Raw genomic sequence first — 19,902 nt, forward strand, 5'->3', positions numbered from 1 at the left:
CCGCCTCCAATCTGACTAGAATGGGGATCTTTGAATTTGTGAGTAATACAGAGGTAGTCAACATGGCATCCTCCAGATGTTTCTGAACTACAACTCCCATCATCTCCAAGCATGGGCCATGCTGGTTAGACCTGATTAGTCAAATAACATCTGGAAGCCACAACATTGGCTACCCCCTGCAGTAGATAGTCTAAGTGTGCAGAGCTCCTTCTCTTGTTGCTCTGAATGAAGAGCATTGCTTGTTACTAAAGCTTGTGCAAGCTTCTCTGTGCTGGGTTTATGTCTGCACAGTTTGTGGTCCCACCAGCCAAACACAGCTGAGCTAGAAGCTCAAGAGCCCCCCCACCCCACCCCCACCCCCGAGGTTGTGCTGGCCTCGTTTATGCGCTCATGTTTTTGGTCCTGCTATCCAACATTAGCTATGGTTCCTGAAGATAATTATAGCAAGAGCTTACCTTTTTTTTTTTCTTGCGACGCTCAGCATCTCATAGCATGAGGAGAGGAGCAGCTGCATGAAGCCAAGAGAGCATGTGAGACAAAAATGACAAATTGCAGCCCATGGGGAAAGGTGACACTGGGAGTATTGTCCCTGTGATGAATTACAGCTCTTAACGGAGAGGTTAAAGGCGACAGGCAGAGACGGGGTGGCTTTCCTTTGAGGTCATTTGCTTGAACTTCAGCTTCTACATTTTCAAAGAAAAAACCACGGTTCTTACACAAGCAATTTAATACAGCCAATATTCTAGTGTAGTGAAGGGAGAAGCCTTCATTATATTAAAGTCAAATGTACAGGAATATAATGGAAAATTATATATTTCAGGCTATGCTTGGGAGAGTAGCATATTAAGCATTGCTGTGAAAATAGCTGGTTAAAATATCCCCAGGCTGCTGCTACACACTGTTAGACAATTGCATTATTTTCTATTTATTTGGCTGATAACATTTAGGTTGGGCTTTCTCCCCCCCCCTTACCTTCCTCACACAATTTTGTTTGAGAAGGATTCATTATTCTTCTCGGAGCTATGATTCCTGTTGGAGACCCAGATTCCTGTGGAGAAATCATATATTTGAATCTATTCCTGGGTTGTGAGTACTGTATATTTTCTTGCTACCCATTATTTGAATGGAGGCACCCTCTTTTAAGGGACTGTATTTATCATGGTACATTGGTACTGCTGCAATAAAGCCAACTTCCAGAGCACCACTACAAAAATGTGGCTCAGCTGACATGCCTAGAGACTGAGAGGAAGCTCACATCAAGGTGACATGACCTGTTACTATGTTAGCCACCCAGAGTGGCTGGAGCAACACAGATGGTATTATTATTATTATTATTATTATTATTATTATTATTATTATTACTGCTGCTACTACTACTACTACTACTACTACTACTACTACTACTACTGGCCATTGTTCTCCAACAGCAATTGAGTCTTCATACCTGTTTCCCAACCAAGAAGGAAATTTTCAAGGGAATGTTCCTTGTTACAGAGTATCAATGGTATGCTGGCTGTTTGGCCGTAATAATAAATTTCAGAGTATCAATGGGATGACCCCTTTAATGATGCCTTGGTATTACTGAGTTCCTCACACCTGAACTCCCCAAGTGGTGCAGTTATGAACATCACATTAGCACAGGCATCTGTCTGAAGCTGCTATTTGCATTTCAAGGGAAGCTTCCTTTGCTGCCAATGGAATTGTGGCAGGGAGAGAAAAAGTTAAGCATTCCCTTCCTAAGGCTGCTTCGGTTATCCCTTGGCTGCTATTTACATAACCAAAAAAACAACAACAATAGCATTCATGCAATTAATGCCAGGTCCAGTTTGGGCCTCAGTGAAGAAGGGCTTCTCACAGAGACTGCTGTTCCAGAATAGCATGTGATATTGTATCTGGGCATATTTTAAAAGGAAGATACACATCTGTTTCTTTGAGTTATTTCTTCCTCTCCATGCTGCTAATAGCCTCAAAAAGTCCAAAGGGGCCTACTAAACAAACATCCGGCGCAGGAACGACGCAGAATGGCGGAGAGGGGCCGCCGTGGCTGCTAAGGTACAGCAAAACCCCGCCCCCAAGTCAGCCCTATTGGCTGACTGCTAGGGGCACGGCGCGGTGGCAGGAAAGGTAAGGCTGGGGCGAAACGCCCCCGCCCAGGTGCTGGAGCCGGATCCCGCTCACAACCCCTCCCCTCGCTGAGGAGGAGAGGCTATGTCAAAGAGAATACATACTGTGAAGTGTCTTCTGACATGTCTTTCTCTCACCCACCCACCCATTTCCCATTTTACCCACCTTATGCTTATTCAGCTAGATAAACCTGAACATAATTAAGAAAAACTTGTTACTTCTTCGCTTCTTATGCAGGCTGTCAGGGCTACACATGCTGGTGGTTTTTGATGGCTCCTGTTATAAGGATGGCATCTGTTCCCTTCCTGGAACCAGAGTGCAAAGGGAGTCTTTGATGGATGAGAGAAATGTGGTTTCCCAGCCCCTCTGGAATCTCCCCCTCCTCCACTGTGGCTCTCATTCAAATCACCCTCCCTGCCTTCCCTTGGGCACAACCACTTTCCTCATTATCTTGTCTTTTCTGCATTTTTCCTCCTGCCCTTGTCCCTGTAATCGAAGCACTCATCTTCGCTACACTATTTCTGATGACCCATCTGTTCACCACGGTCCCAAGAGCACCTCTTGCATTCTCTCTTTCTTTTCTTCCTTCTGTTTATACATTCAGATTGTGCAGTCAAGGCCACAGCAAAGTGCCAATTCCTCCAAAATAATTGTTTAATTAAAATCCAACACTTCCTACCTCCTGTTGGTCACTGCGGCGTTTTGAGACCTTTCCAGAACACCATCTATCATAAGAGCGGCGGTCTCCCACTGCGGGAGAAAGAGGATACAAACACGCTCTGTTTGAGGCCAGATTCCATTTTACATTGTACCCAGGTAGACCTACTGAACTTAGCACAAAATGCCAAAATGTAATTTAGTAGAACATTAGCTCTGATGGTGCCAGGTTCTGGCCTTGGAACTGAGGGGAAGCCAAAACCTAATTGAGAGGTGAGGCATTGTACCAGAGCCAAGTCTGCTTACTTATTCTTTGAGGGCTGTGCAATTTAGCTGCGGGATGACTCTGCTGGTATTAGACTCTCTAGAGTAAATTAAATAAACATTATTCTTAGAGGCCACTAAGGGTGGCATTGTGCCATTGTGTGTTTCGTGTGATGATTGCATTTGTCTTATGATGCCCTGGTTGTTTTAAGCCTTAGTTGCCTTTATGCAACCCTAAGAAGTACTTTTTCCTCTCCTTCAAGCAGTGCCCATCTGATGGGTAGGAAATAGTTTACTCGTGATCAGATGGCATGGTGATAATGATCAAAGGAACCACTCCTCCGGAGAGTGAAAACAAGCTCACTCCAAGGAAAGCAGGGTGATGAAGTGGCACTTAGTCAGTTTCAGGCCAAGAGCATGACATACGCCGACACTCGACTTACTCAAGACCAGTTATTTTGATGGATTTTGATCAAAAGGTTTTTTATATGTGTTCTTAAGTTCAGAAAATTAGGCCACCACAATCTGCCTTAATACAATGACTTGTTCTGCTCCTTCTTGGGGAGCCAGCCAAGCTAAAGTCTCACCCCAAACCTGGTATTCTGCAAGTAACAGCTTCACAATGTTTAGGCCCTTCTGCCTTCATTTGGGGCTTTTGTTCCTTTGTAGCTTGAGGCAGCAATCCTACGCATGCTTACCTGGAAGTAAGGCTTATTTATTTAATCATTCCCTTTATTTCTCACCTTTACTACCTGGAGCCTAGGGTAGGGTAGTATGTGACTCTCTCCTTTCTCCATATCGCTTTCAATGTGATAGGTTAAACCAGGCACACTGCATCCCATTTTCTCGCTTGAGGTAAAATGGGAAGTGCCGCCCTGCCACCAACTGTGTCACTTGCCGTACCACCTCCACCACCAGTGGAGAAGTGGAGCCAGCACTGGCATCGATTTGCATCAAGATCTCACCCAAATCTCATGAGATCCCATGCACTCCATGAGGTCTTTCTAGATTTCAGTGAGATCTCACCAGAAATCATTGCCAATGCCAGCAGCAGAGGCAATGAGCGAGCGGGGGGCCGGTGGGAGTGCCACCTCGGGGGCTTCACCCTGCCTCATGGGTGCTCCAGGCCTGGGTTAAGCTGAGACTTGGTCTTTACAGCTGAGTAGAGAGATGAACTCTGATCTCCCAGAGCCTAGTCCAACACTCTAACCACCACACCACACAGGCTCTCACTATATAGTACACTCTGGCTCTGAGTAGACGTACGTAGGATTGCACTGTAAGGATTGTTCCATAGGTACCAGCTGTTTTCTAGTACTTGTTTTTTATTAATCATTTTCCCAATTTTGCATTTGATGGATGCTTAAAAACAAAAAACAAATCTGTTATTCTGTGCATATGTGCACTAGATTCTTGACATACGCACGCAGCCTTTGTAGAGAGTAAATATTGCTGAATGTGCTTGAGTTGCAACTGTTCTGTAATAAGCCCAATGAGATCCATTCTAAAACAGCTAGAAATGAGGAGTTAACAAATAAAACTGTAAACACACCCTGCTTAAAAAGCCAGTGCAAGTCTGTCATGGAGTAAATAAATTTAATGACTTGCTAGTTGCGATGGTGCTATTGCGAGCATTTCGAAATGGTGTTTGTGGCCATTCTGTAGATCTTCTCTTTGCCCTCTCCTCCATCTCCGTTGCCTGTGTCAGAGCCACAGTTACTTTATTTATGCACTATCTTCTCATATCTTCAAAGCAGTTTGCACCATGTAGTGTCCATTGAGAAGGCACCTACCATCCACGCCTTTTGTAGTCTATTACTGTTGAGTCCATCCATCATGGCTGTCCATCAGCGGTGCTCTTGCAGCCTTCCTTGTGCCATTTGTTTGAAAAGAACCCATAGAATCATAGAGTTGGAAGAGACCACAAGGGCCATCCAGTCCAACCCCCTGCCAAGCAGGAAACACCATCAAAGCATTCCTGACAGGTGGCTGTCAAGCCTCTGCTTAAAGACATCCAAAGAAGGAGACTCCACCACACTCCTTGGTAGCAAATTCCACTGCCAAACAGCTCTCACTGTCAGGAAGTTCTTCCTAATGTTTAGGTGGAATCTTCTTTCTTGTAGTTTGAATCCATTGCTCAGTGTCCGCTTCTCTGGAGCAGCAGAAAACAACCTTTCACCCTCCTCTATATGACATCCTTTTATATATTTGAACATGGCTATCATATCATCCCTTAACCTTCTCTTCTCCAGGCTAAACATACCCAGCTCCCTAAGCCGTTCCTCATAAGGCATTGTTTCCAGGCCTTTGACCATTTTGGTTGCCCTCTTCTGGACATGTTCCAACTTGTCAGCAGAGCAGAACGTGTCTTCTGGACACGTTCCAACTTCCAGCAGAGCAGAAGGCCATTCCTGACACATGCATGAAACTGCCCATATGAAACCAGGTGCAGTTTGAGGTGTTGATTCTAGCATTCGAAGTGCTAAACAACTTGGGACCATGTTCCCTAAGGGACCACCTCATCCCGTTTTCCCCTGCCCATCAACTGTGCTGATTGGATGGGGCACAGCTGAGATTATCACATGCCCCAGAGGTGCACTTAGCTTGTACCAGAAGCTGGGCTTTTAGAGTTGCAGCTCCAGCGCTCTGGAATCAGCAGCTGAAATTTAGTAGATGCTTAGCATCTTGATATTTAGGCGCTGAATGTATTTAGGTACTGAATGTATTTTTTACTAAGAAGGCTTTTCTTTAAGTGTGGTCCTATCAAATGTTAACTATATAGTTGTAGAAATGGTTGTATTGTTTTTAGAGTCTGTGTCTTTTTTTTCATTTCACCTCATTTCATCTTAGCTTCTGGTTGTGAAGCAGTTTTTTAAAATCTGCCAAATAAATAAATAAGCTGGTGAAATGCAACATTGACACCACCAGTACCACAAAAGCAGATTTCCCTTTTTTCCCTTGCTTTTAGAATTAAAGTAGGACAATTCTGTCATATAGAAATCTATTTTATGTGTGAACAATGAAGTACAATGCAGAGCTCTCTGCTAGGAGAGTCAAGTAGGCATTCTGTGCTACAACAAGCTAGACACTTTTATTTAAGGAACTCACAGAAGCGCCCATCACTTTCCTGTCTGAAGGTTCCTGAATCAAACCAGGGCAAGTTCAATAATTCATAGGCAGTATCAACTCCTGTCATTATGTCGAAACTGATTACCATTTGCACCTGTAATTAGATATAATGGGTACAATCTCCAGCCTTGCTGAACTCTCATCTGAGATATTTATGGCAGAAGGTTGCTTAGCAGTGTCTCCTCCAGCCTTTGGAGTTACTCATACATCAGAAGAGAAGGAGTAACTCCATTTAGCACATATGTGACTGGAACAGTAGACAGAAGATGGGTCATAAACTGAGAGAGAGCCCTTGGCTTGTGACTCATTTGCTGCTCGTTGCCTGCTGACATGCTCCTAGGACAGTGACATTATCATAGCATCCTAGAGCTGTAGGATTAGTATGGTTCTGAACATTGACTAGCTAGAGCACAGGTATCCAATGCGATGCCTTCCAGATATTGCTGGACCACAACACCCACAATCCCATGCTAGCTGATGCTGATGGGAACTGTAGTCTGGAAACACCTGGATGGCATCATGTTTTCTGCCTCTGATCTAGAGCCGGGATGTTGTGTATCCCTTGTGCACAATTCCCACTGTAGTGGTGGAGTTCTGTGGTTCTTCTGTGGATCCATCACCATGTGAGAAGTGTTCTGAACATAAGGATTCTTCCTTTTGGAATAGTTTCATGGCAAATAGTGAAGCGGTATAATAGGGAATAATTACACATGATGATGATGATGATGATGATGATGATGATAATTTATTACTTGTACCCCGCCCATCTGGCTGGGTTTCCCCAGCCACTCTGGGCAGCTTCCAAAAAATATTAAAATACATTAAAATGTCACAGATTAAAAACTTCCCTAAACAGGGCTGCCTTCAGGTATTTTCTAAATGTCAGGTAGTTGTTTATCTCTTTGACATCTGATGGGAAGATGTTCCACAGGGCGGGTGCCACTACCGAGAAGGCCCTCTGCCTGGTTCCCTGTAGCTTTGCTTCTTGCCATGAGGGAACCACCAGAAGGTCCTCAGCGCTGGATTTCAGTGTCCGGGCTGAACGATGGGGGTGGAGATGCTCCTTCAGGTATACAGGACCGAGGCCGTTTAGTAACAACAGTCAAAAAAAGTATCCAATGTCAACCTCGTTTTGGCTGTTTTGATCAGTTTTTTTCATTTGTTTCCATTTTTAAAAGGCAGCTGTAATTTGTGAAGCTTACATTAACAGAGAATACTTTATATGGCTGGATCATTTGAATCTGAAAAGTTTGTTAGACATGAACTTCAGTGAGATAATTCTTCCATCAGCTTTAGCTACCTGAACAATCTTCACATTATTGTGCTGGACCACAAAGTTTGGGAGGTGACCAGATGCCAGCTAGATGAATGCTGAGAGATACTTTTCAGATATGGCTCTCCTCCCATTGGCAGTCTGCTGCAAAAAAGCAAAGGCATGCGGAACAAAGTAAGAATAGAGGTGTTCCATAATCCATTCCTAAAATGTACTATCCATTTGAATGATAAAGGCAAATGAGATCACATAGCGTGTATAAATAGCAGCCAGAACATGAGAAATCACAGCAATTCGGAGCTGCTACACCTTATCTCTGCGTGCATCCAAATGTGTCTCTTTTGTCTACAGCCTCGTACACTCTACCAGAATTGATCACATAATACCAAAATTGCAGAAACCCAAACCTTTGTTGCAGACAAGAATCTGAGCACAGATTGTCTCAGTTACTTACTTTACTTGATTAATGCTTGGTTTTTGTGCATAGATGCAACCTATTCATACTGAGCTTTCAGCTGAAATTTGGAATCCTATTAAGGGAGTCACTGAGTGTCCAGCCATAATTTAAGGCCCCCAAGTTACTGAATCCCTCCTACCTCCCATCTTACTACTCCTTCAGCTTGCATAATTATGGTAATGCTGGTAAGCACACATGGTTTTGAACTTAGGCATGGTGTTGTTGTTGTTTAGTCGTTTAGTCGTGTCCGACTCTTCGTGACCCCATGGACCAGAGCACGCCAGGCATGATACATAAGCAAAAGGAGAAATAATGTGATGGTCACCTGAGTATGGTTGCAGGAGGTTCTGTACAGATGAAGTGTTTGCTTATACTTTTATGAACATGATTTATGCACATTGGGCCCCCACAAGGGAGCTGTGATTAATCTGAGATGAGGCAGGTTTGATTCCTGGGGCTTACAGTGGAGTCTCATGATTCACAATACTTTGCCTTACTGGGGTTCATTATAGTTAGACCTGATTTGGAAGAGACAGCCCTTCAATTAGAGTACTTTCCTCTGTTTAAACAAAGGGACACACAACCACCCTTTTGGTGAGTAATGGGCAAACAACTAAGCTGGTCCTAGTCTCTATGAAATTCAGAACCTTCATTATGGAAGGCAGGCAGCAAGCTGGGCACTCCCAAATAGGAATTTGGCTATAGTGGGCTTCTATGCAGATTTGTACAGGATGTTTTGTGTTCTGAAGTGCCCTAACATTTAGAGTCTCTCCTCCTTCCCTCCACTCCAATGTTCTTTCCATAGCCCTGCTGGATTTAGTAGCTAATCATATCCCTCATTTAAATGCTAATCTCTCACAGCAGCAGGGACCCATTTTACATACAGCTTGACTTTTCTGGTGCAATAAAGCTTAAGCTCAAAATGTAAAATATCCAATGAGACTCCTCGGGGCTTTTTCTTCTTCTTTGGGGATAGTGGGGGGTGGGATAGGAAATAAAAGAAGGATGATAGCTGGAGAGATGAAACATTGCCTGTAAAGCTGGGAAATGGCCATTTACTTCCTTTGTCTTTTCATTATTATCATTGGGGCAAGGGGAATAAGAGTTCCGTTCAATTCCAGGTCAGAAGTAACCTTTTATGTTGCCTGTCAGGGCCAGACCAAGTCATTTTGCTGCCTGAGGCAAAGGACAATAACCACTCCCCACATCAAATGGGGGCAACTTTTGCTTTGGTCACGCGCAGCCCCCTGGATCCCAGTGCGGCTCCTGGTAGTTCAGACTGGCTTCATCCTCCCCAGGCTGGATACCTGGAGGTCTCCGCCTACTTCAGCCAATCCTGCCTGGGGCGGCGTTGCCAGAGGATTGGCCAGGTAAAGGGAGGGACCACCCTGCACACACAATAGAAGGTGTAGCCTATCTGGGAAGTGGCGGTCGGGCTCCAGAGCTTATCCCACCCTCCACTCCCTCAATTAAGTCTTATTTTGCAGGTTAACCTCTTCTCCACAGGTACGCGGGCGCTTGCTATGTCAAGGCCAATTTTTTTATTACTATTATTAAAGATTTTCTTGATTCACAAAAGTGTGTGTAATGAAGGGTCGGAAAGGAATTTTCCTGCATTGGCAGGTTTTGCCTTTCCCATAGCAATTCATCACAACTTTGGCAGTTTCAGGCCTTAGGCAGAATCCTTTAGTCTATCTTCCTAAATGGGGGGGGGGGGCGTGGGTCACCGCCTCACGCCCCCTTTGCGGCGGCAATACCAGGGTTCCCTGTTAAAGGGGTCTTGGGGGAGGCATTGGCCATACGCTGAGAGGTTGTCATTGCTCTCCCCCTCCAGCGGCTGCGAACGGGGGGGGGGGTGGCTCTCTGCTTGAACATATGTTCTCCAGAGTCAGCCCAATCCCCCACACATTCTGGATAACCCTGAAGTCTCCCAGATCCCGAGCTGGGGACTGGGAAGGATAAATGCCCAGTGCCTGAGCCAAGGTCTCCCTACATCTGAATCCTAATAAAGTTGTGGCCAATTTTAATCCCATAGCACATTGTCTTGTGTCATTATTCCGCTCAGGAGTCGCTTGGGGTTTGGGGGACTCCACCTGTCCACTTACAGAAGCTGGTTGGACTGGTTGTTGAATCTTCCTTCAGCAATGGCAATGCAATAGGCAGGCAAGTTTAGGGGGTGAATGACAGGCCTGTGACACATGCATCTTGGATCTCCAACAGAGGGAGTGACTAGGGGATGCAGGAGGAAAAACCAGAAGGGCCATTGCTGTCGTACCACAACACTCCACCTCAGCACCTGCCACCTGAGGCAATTGCTTCATTCTACCTCATGGCAGGGCCTGCCACCATGCCTATCTGGGACTTAAGCTAAAAACTGCAGGAAATGCTACTCCAGGGTTGTGCAAGTAAAGGTAGGGGCCTTTGGATGTGGCAGACAAGCCACACCTCCAACTTCACCCTCACCCCCAATTTAATCTAAATCATTGGCTCCCCATAACCTTCTATAAACAGCACCTGTCTGCCACAAGAGATGAGGGGACTGGGCTCTGTCTGTCCCCAATTAATTTGAACACTGGGAATTTTGCATATTATTTCCCCTTGTTGATTGTGCTGACTGCCCGGAAGCTTAATTCTTCCTCCTGTGACCAGAACATTTGAAGCAAGGCCTCCTAGGCTCAACAGGCCTGGCTCACAGCCAAAGGCGCCGTCTTCTCAGGATGACCAAAGGGGGCCCAATGCAACATCATGACATCACCCATGTGACGTTACATGGTGTCCTGACATTGTGAGAAGCCAGGGGGTGGAGCATTGAGGGGACCTGGCCTCCTCAAAAAAATAAACCCCATGTGGGGCCGAAAGTATCTCAGCCCCTAGGGGCCAGCACCTATGCTCACAAGCCAATGTGTTTAGGAATACAGCCTAAGTCTATGCTGCATCTGAGAAAGAATGAATGTGAAAAATCAGCACAGTTCTTAGCCAGCTTCTAGAGATCAAATCCAGAAAAGCCCAACATGGACATTCCTGTGTTCACAGTCTTAGTATCAAATGGGGAAAGAACAGGTGAGAGGGTGAAAGGAAGATGTAAGATCAGATACATCTTAAGTTCAAAGGAAATCTATCCTGTTGTCATCAGTCACTGCTAAGCTGCTTAAAAACCCAACTCCCCCAGTGTGATGGGTTTTATAGTTAGTTCTTTGCTCTTCAGAAGAAGAATGGGCCTATCTAGAGCATACAGGGGTCTTTTGCTGGAAGTAGAGAAGATGCCATGCACTTTTAATCACTGAGCTTTAGTTTGATTCTTAATTGGCATATTTTAACCAACTTTGATCTTTTTTAAAAATAAAAAAGAGGGAGAGGGAAAAGGGAAAGGGAAGGCGGAAGCTCATTAGGAGCCACTTGTCCTGCTGAGCCCATCTGTTGTTGGGTCTCTTTCCTTTCAAGATGAGGCTTCATCCACCTGTCTCCTGGTAGCAGATGGAGGCAGGCATCTGCTGGCATTGCCTGTTGTGAGTGTTTCTGACAGATCCATCAGGATGCTTGCCAGCATTCCTAAGGAGGAGAGGAAAGCTTTGCTGAGGAGCAAACTTGAAGCCAAGTCATGTGCACACAGACAGACCCAGCTGAACAAGCCAGCAGTCTTGCACACTTCAACAGCTTTTCACCAGAAAACAATTCTGGAGGGGTGAATCAATTCTGGTTGAAGTGATCTGAAGAATATTTGCATCCTTCTTTGCAACTCTTAATGGCAGGTGATGGCCTGCAGTTCTGGGGTTTCTGGGATTTAAAAATCTGATAAATGTCAGATTACTAACCACCTTGCCACTAGATTTCTAGATTTCCTATTGGAGGGGGGGAAATGCATGGCTATTCAGCTATCAAATCACATGTTATCTGAATGGATATTCCCATGCTCTGGAGGTTAAATCTTTGTTCATTGCACATTTTCCTTCCTTCTGGCATCTTATTCCCACACATATGGTTTGCTGAGCTCTTCTGTCTTCCCAGATCCTTCCCAGATTCAAAAGCCTGCAAAACTTGAGGAAGGCTGCAAATTAAGGACGCGTGATCAAATTTACAAATTTGCCTCTTTCTTCCAATGTTAGGCATGCAGATTACAAGATATTGGGTTTTTCACTTGACAGAAAGTGGTGATGGGGATAGTCTTCTTGCACTGATCCATGCCTATGCTGTGCTTTCCCCTTCCTCCAGGTTGATCCTTACCTGCCCTATGAATACACCTCTGAAGGGATGCTGGAGCGAATTCATGCCTACATTCAGTACCAGGTAGTTGATTTGCATCTTGTTCTGCAGTTCTTTCAGATTAAGTCTAGGAGGCAAGTGGTTTCCTGCCCCCAAGGTGGTAATGAATGACACAATAACCACTCACTTTGCTTGTATGAGTTAAATTTTTACCAGTGTCTAGAGAGTTATATCTTGGAGTGGGGGTTGGGAAGCCAGTGGGAATTGGGGGGAATGCAGCTCTTCTGATATCTTTTTCCAAATGATTAGCAAAATTGAATTAATCATATGGTTATTTATTTCTGAGCTCCCCACCCCCAGAAGTACAAGTTTTATCTATTTCTGGGCTTTTCTCCTCATGGTTCTGACAGTTTCTATTTTCAGCATTTATTATGTGTGATGTCCCTCCCCCCCCCCACACACACACACAGCGCCTTGTTTTTGCTAACTGGCGAAACGGTACACTTTGGGATCTTAGGACACATCAGCTTGTAATTAATTTTCTGAATAAAACTTGAAAGTATGACCCAACCCCTTCTACATATGGACAGACATTAGCCTCTAAACATCTCATCTCACCCCAAGATTTACACAACGTAAATGCCTTGTAGATATACCTGGTTTCCCAAGACATACGGTATATCTGTGGTTTTAAAAAATTCATGTAGCTATGGAAATGCCTCGTTCCAAATGATATATGTAGAAAAATACAATGGTAGGCAGGTAGATGGAACAATGTAACTGAGAAGCTACAATATAATGCTATCAGGGACTGGCTGGGCAATGAGGAGTGGTGAGAGGTGTCATGTGAAGAGGCTCCAGCTGGAGAAACCCAAAGGGAAGCCTCAGAAGAGGAAGGCTCAGAGCCAGGGGAGTGGTGGCATAGCTGTCAACCTTTCCCTTTTTTGCGGGAAATTCCCTTATTATAGCATTGGGAAACAGCAGTGAGGGTTGACAGCTATGAGTGGTGGTGGGGCAATGAAGACCGGTCAGAGGAGGTGGGGGGGAATAGTTGGATGCTGAACAAGCAACAGGCTTGAGTGAGAGAGAAGGCGAAGAGGCAGAAAACACTGCAGATGTAGAACAGGCAGCTGAGGAGGAGGTGGGGGCTGAGGCAGCAACAGATTCACAGGAGCCTGCCAGTCCTCCCTGCTTATCTCCAAGGGCTCAAAAGGTTTTGCATGTAGTGGAGCAATGAGCACAGAAAGTGCAGCCCCCCCCCTACTGACAGAGCTTAAGACTGTGGGGAAAACAGCAGGATAGGGAGGAGACTTAGGGGGAAGTGGAAGGCCCAGATTGTCAGTTCTGGCAACTCGTTTACAGAGGCTAGTCTTGCTGTAGGTTTCTTTGTTTGTATTCTGTTGCCTTGAATAAAGAATCAACTTTACTGCTCGTCTCTGAGTCTCCGTGCTGACCTGCAGCTGAACCAGCCCTGACAAATGTAACGCAACGTCAAACAAATAAGCAATGAAATAAATAATAAAACCCAACTAGAACAACATAGCAGCATAATTTGAAGCATTTTTAGAGCCTCACTTTTGTCAAGGCACACCCTGACTGACAAAACACAGCACTCGCCCCTCTAACGCCCCTCTAAATCATACAGTACCCCCTGCTGCTCATTCAGTATCACTTATTGCAGTCTATTCCCACACATATGCATCCACCAGTACACACAGACACACCACCCACCCAATCACTCCAATATCTCCCACTCATTCACCTTCCACTATCACCACTCATTGCTCCCACTCAACAAAAACATACTGCAAAAACACCAAGGAGACAATGAAAGCTTTCACTGACAGAACAGTATATATAACCGTACGAATTGCCACCCATACCTAAATCATACAGATGAGCTGTTGTCAACTGCGCTCACCCAGGTTGCTGTCTTCCACCCGAGACTCTCATGCACCAATGATGCTCTCTCACACATGATATGCCTTCATTTCACCCAGGAGTGCCCTGTTGCTACAGTGGCCAACCAGACACTTATGAGAAGCCCGCAAGCAGGAACTGAGTGCAGCAGCACTCTCCCCGTTTGTCATTCCCAGTAACTGGCATTCAGAGCCACCCTGCATCATCTCCTCACCTGGAATGGCTGCATCCCCTTGATCATTTGGGTTGTCCTTTTCTGAACCTTTTCCAACTCTACAATGTGCTTTTTTGAGACGAGGCAACCAGAAGTGTACGCAATATTCCAAGTATGGTTGCACTAAAGATTAGCATGATGGCGTTATGATATTGGCAATTTGATTTTCAGTTCCTTTCCTAATGATTTCTAGCATGGACTCCAGCAGGGTTGCAGTTGCCTAGGAGTCAGTCCCCTATTGAACTCGGTGGAACTAGCTCCAGTTCATGCCTTTTGAAAAATTCTGTATAAAAATCTTTCTCTTTTCTTCTTGGATAGGATTTCTGTGCCACTGCTGCTATGCCAGAGAAGTCCAGCAGCCACACTATGCAAAGCTCTGCAAGCCCCTTCAGCTTGCAGACCAATTCCACATACCTGGCCTGGTCTCACAATTCCAGTGGCAGCCCCCCTGCCTGGCCTCCAGTCAACTCCATGCAGGTGTGGATATCAGACGCTGGGCAGGCCTGCACCAGCACTTGTCAGCAGCATGGTTTGGTCTGTGAGCCCGAGTTCTTCAAGTTCATCAACAAGAAAGGAGTGTTTCAGCAGTAAGTCTCTTCTCTCGCCCATCTTACCCTCATACGCCCTGGAATCTCTTCTCTTCCCAGTGCTGTTTTTCTAGAAAAAGAGGTGCCAGAACTCACCATGAACATCTCCCTTGTTCTCTTGGCAATGGTGCCAACCTGAAAGGTTCCGGAACTGAAAATAAGTCCTATCTCTTCCCCTTTGCATAGCACACTAACACATTCTAGATAGCAACCCAGGCACTTTGTATTTTAAAGCTGTTGGGCAAAACTGTAAAGTTCATGTTTCATTTTGGTTTGCATCTCAACTAATGTTGAGTTTTGATATTTATGCAAGGCGGTATTGGAAAGTGACGTTTTTGTGCCGCGAATGCTGCAAAGATTGAGTTGGAAGAGTGCTGAGCTCTTTGTGAAAACACAATATTTGCTTGCAAAACTCACTTTTCAACTCCTAAATCTGAATATTATAGGCAGGTTTTGTTTCCTTGGAGGCTGGTGCTTTGCAGGAACTGTCTACCGGTATTTTAAAAAACCTTGAGTTTGAATTGAATTTTGACATTTTAATTGCATATCATAACTACTTGAGGACCCCAAGAAAGAGCAATATCCCACCATACAAAAGTTGGCCTAGACACCCCTTATTAAATAAAGGCCCTTTTGCTCCTCAGGCCCATTAAGCCTCTCCCAAAGTCTCAAGAATTGCTATAGACCTTCATTCATACTAAGAAATTGAATCTTTTCATAGATGCTTCCCTGACATTTGTTCAGTGCCCTTTGCATACAACACAGCAAACTAAAAATATTTGGACAGACCTTCTGGTTGCATTGTGTATGGGAATGGCTTTCTGTAGTTGAAAAGGGGTTTCTAGACACCGTTGTTCTCTTGTCTCCCTCCTTCCCCCTTTATCCCTCTGTCTGTAAGCATACATTTGGAACACACAGGCACTGACATTTTAATAGAACATAAATCTGCCACCCAGCTCCATACATAGCTCTGGACAATTAAAATGGGCGCATTATCATTTCTGTCACGGCGGCCAGGCAGGCAATTTGAGTCCAAGTGACATTTTTATATGATAAATTAGAGGCAGAGCTCAGATTCTACTTGCTAAGCTCCTTTAGCTCCTTAAAACCCAACCATTTCCAAGAAATTGCTGGTTCAGAATCACTAGTTCAAATCAGAGTTTATTAAAGAGATGCCGGGGAGTTTACTGAGTGGCTGGAGAAGGAAAGGCTATAGCATCGCCTATGGGTACATGGTTGACTTCTTTCACTAAGGTTTGTTTGAGAAGAGGCATATCTGCCACAGCCTTTGCCAACCAGATGCCCTCCAGATGTTTAGGTCTACAATTCCCATCAGCTCTAGCCAGCACAGCCTTGCCCCATGCAGGGATCCCACCAGGAGGCCAGCTCAGTGCCCACCTCACCTGCACTTCCACATGCAAAACATAACATCTAGAAATCTCATCACGGATCTTCTGCAGAACATATAATTGGGTCCTTCCTGTATGCCTAATAAACAATAAAAGTGGGAATGCAAACATTAGGACCAGTGTTTGAAAAGACCTCTCTCTGTGTGTTTGTTTCCAAGGCTCAACATTGTCTGTGACAGCACAGAGTCGGAGATGAATCACCTCTACCCGGCTGTGGCTGAAAATGTCCAGGAGTGCTACCTCCAGAAGGAACCTCTCTTATTCAGCTGTGCAGGATGCAATACCAAGTACCAGCGCCTCTGCCCCTGCCGCAATTACCGCAAAGGACAAGTGGCACTGTGTGGGGACTGCTTGTGATTCCACTGGGGCATGTGTGATGTAACGTGCCACACATGCAAACAAATAACTTTTTTCCCATAAAAGGCTTCTGCAATACTCAAGAAGGTTCCAAATGGAATCATCTTCTTGGAGATTTTTTGGATGTCCGTGAGATTCCATTGGTTGTTTTGTCTCCCAGTCAAGGGCCAAGGACCCGTTTCCAACATTTCTTTACTTCTTAAAGCATATCTCCTCCTGCATCCAAGACCACTGGAGACTTCAAAGCGGCTTAGAAGGGCCGCATTGAAAATCCTTCTGAAGGACAACAAGGCAGCCTCTTTAGGATTTCATCTTCCTTAAACATCTTGATCTATTTATTTTTTATTGGGAAATTGAAATTAAAGCAGGAAAAACGACAAATAGCCCTTGAGGAATGTGTTCTGTTTCAAATGCTTTCTTCAGAAAGAGAATCCTTTCGGAAGGGAATGAAAAGAAAAGAGGTGTTGAAAGGCTTGTAGAGGGATGCAGGCATAATATGGCACTACTGAATGTTTTGCATTGCAAAACAGAGGCATTGTGGCTGCAAATAAGAGGCTATGGGGACTGTTGGAAAGTTGAAGAAAATAGGAACCTGGCTGATATGGAGCCTGCATTTGCATGTCATGGTAAGCCATAAACCATGGCTTGCTGTGCATGAGCCAATCACATCTGCTTTGCTCCTTTGCACTACCACTGGGAAGACACAAACAATGATCTTTAGCTTACCAAACATGGGGAGGTGGGCATTGGACCAAAAGAAACAATGATCCCTGGTTCAGACACAATGCTAAGCCAGAGACCACAGTTTGTTTCCCCCATGCACTCACAAGGGGCAGTCAAAGAGTCCAGGTAGGAACATTACCATCTCCCCAAAGGGGAACTCCAAGGTACAGCCAGTTCCAGCAGGCTTGAAGTCAGTGCACATTACCTGATAGGCACCAACTTCAATCCCTGCTTTCATCAGGGTTGCTTGCCCTATAGAATTCCTGATGGGGCTACAGGCAATCCCAGCAGGCTTGCTATCATCACCAATCAGCTGATTGGCAAAGGCAGCAGATCTTCCTTGTCAGGGAACAACTGCCTACACACTTTAAAGCTCCTGATGGTGGTTCGTTGGTAGCCACATCTCTGCTTGTCCTTCACCTGATGTCACGAGTGATGTCAGCTGTGGGGCAGCTGTGGGTGGTTTTGGGAAACAGCCTCAAAGGCCAATTTGGAACCCATGCCAAGACTAATTAGGTCTGGATGCCAGATGTCCCTCACATCTCCATTAGCAATTGTTTATTATGACATGCAAACTGGGCTGCTGATTTGCATATGCCACTATAGGCAAATAGGAATGGAAGGACCTGTCCATTTCAGTTTCTCGTACTTTCTCATTTTCCTAATCTTAAATTCAGTTCTCCACATTTCCACATCAGTCTGTGTCCTTGTTTTTTAAAGTCCTCATGAAAATTCACCAGCATTTGAATGCGAATTCAACACATTTTTGTATGTAGTTTTGACTACTGTACACATTTTTTTGCAAGAAATATCTCCTAATATAATGCATTTAAAATATTATTTTTACTAATATCTTCATTTTTACAGGCATTTAGCCCTAATATATACATTTTTGCATCACAAGATTTCAGCTAAGTGTGAATTTTGAAGGATGGCTGTGCTTCAGTTCTTGCATCATCATCATCATCCTTTTGGGAATGGTGAACTTGATAGAGTGGTTCTCAAACTTCTCCTCTTTCCTTACAAGCAGTTATGTGAGTAGTGTGTTCATGGTAAACCATATGGTGATCTGGGCCCCAAACCAAACCTTTCATCTGGTGGTGGTATGCTGTGACTGGGTGCTGAATTACACCATATCTTATGCCTTGTCATGGCAACATGGTTACTCTGGGAGAGAAATTTCTTGGGCTGGGGCTGCAAAAAGTTTTGCTATCAGCAGGTGCCTGGCCATGGATCCATCCAGGATGCTAAATATGCTCCTCTGCTGTGCTGCCCTGTCCCTACTCATGACTGCTCTATTTTAGCCATTCCATGGGATATTTTCTCCAGCTCAGGTGGTGTAGAACAGTGTTTTTCAACCTTTCTGGGGCAAAGGCACACTTGTTTCATGAAAAAAATCACGAGGCACGCCACCATTAGAAAATGTTAAAAAATTTAACTCTGTGCCTATATTGACTATATATAAAGTAATTTTTCAATTTTTCCCACGGCACACCAGGCAACATCTCGCGGCACACTAGTGTGCCGCGGAACAGTGGTTGAAAAACACTGGTGTAGAATGTCCTACTGGCATATATCCCTGTCAAGATGGTGGTGGCATCTCTCACTTTCTGCTACCTAATCCTAAAGCCCTTCAGCCATAACTCAAGAACAGGACTGAACCCTGTAAAAGCCCAAATGCTTTAGTGTTTTATCATAGGGAAGAGATGCTCTTCAAACTCCTCGATCATCTGGCTTGTCCTTTTCTGTGTTGGTTCCTAGCATTACAGTAACCTTTAAAAAATATTAATGAGGCAAATGGTACATAATGTTCCAAATGTGGGCATACCACAGATTTATAACAAGGGTTCACAATTTTGGGGGGGTTTGGGGGCACATTTTGAAATCTAAGCAATTTGTGGGCTCCACGAAATACCCATTTCACAGGAGAAAAAACTGGTGATGCAAAGAACACATACACACAGACAGACAAAACACTTACATCCCCCCCAAAAAAACCAAAAGGAGAAGGCAACACCCCCTACCAAAAGGCACCCTCTCCGCCAAATAACAAAAAAGTCTGAAAATTCAATCTTTAAGACAATTGGGATGGGCCTTGATGTGCTCTAGCAGTGGTATGTTGTGGACTAGGGATGCAGGTGGTGCTGTGGTCTAAACCACTGAGCCTTTTGGGCTTGTGATCAGAAGGTTGGTGGTTCGAATCCAGGGTCAGCTCCCATTGCTCTCTCCCAGCTCCTGCCAACCTAGCAGTATGAAAGCACGCACGTGCAAGTAGATAAATAGGTACCGCTGTGGTGGGAAGGTAAATGGCATTTCCATGTGCTCTGGCTTTGGAACCCAGCTATAAGGCATCATGGTACAAAAGGTTAAATTTTCTATCATTTTCCCAATCATTCCTAGCATGAAATCCCCTCTTTTCCTGACACCACATTCCGCCTTGGCTTTCTTCTTGAGTGATCCACTGTGACCCAAATATCTTTTTTGTGCTTAGCTACTGCCAAGTAACTGCCATGCATCCTGCCTTTTGTTCCATGCAGGAAGGGTGCTGTACAAATATGGGAAGGGAACTATATAAAAACTTGCAAACC

The 19,902-nt window shown here is 44.8% G+C and overlaps 1 protein-coding gene across 1 annotated transcript in view; it reads left to right on the forward strand.

Annotated features, from left to right (window-relative positions):
• The window catches only part of MGAT5B (alpha-1,6-mannosylglycoprotein 6-beta-N-acetylglucosaminyltransferase B), a 164,299-nt gene extending 147,317 nt beyond the window's left edge, over nucleotides 1-16,982 (forward strand). Inside the window, 3 exon segments of the mRNA XM_033139432.1 lie at nucleotides 12,114-12,188; nucleotides 14,557-14,825; nucleotides 16,393-16,982. Coding sequence (XP_032995323.1) covers nucleotides 12,114-12,188; nucleotides 14,557-14,825; nucleotides 16,393-16,591 — 543 coding nt within the window. The 3' untranslated portion in view covers nucleotides 16,592-16,982.
• Nucleotides 16,983-19,902: the final 2,920 nt, after the last annotated feature.

The sequence above is a fragment of the Lacerta agilis genome, chromosome 2, assembly GCF_009819535.1.
Source record: "Lacerta agilis isolate rLacAgi1 chromosome 2, rLacAgi1.pri, whole genome shotgun sequence".
NCBI lineage: Eukaryota > Metazoa > Chordata > Lepidosauria > Squamata > Lacertidae > Lacerta > Lacerta agilis.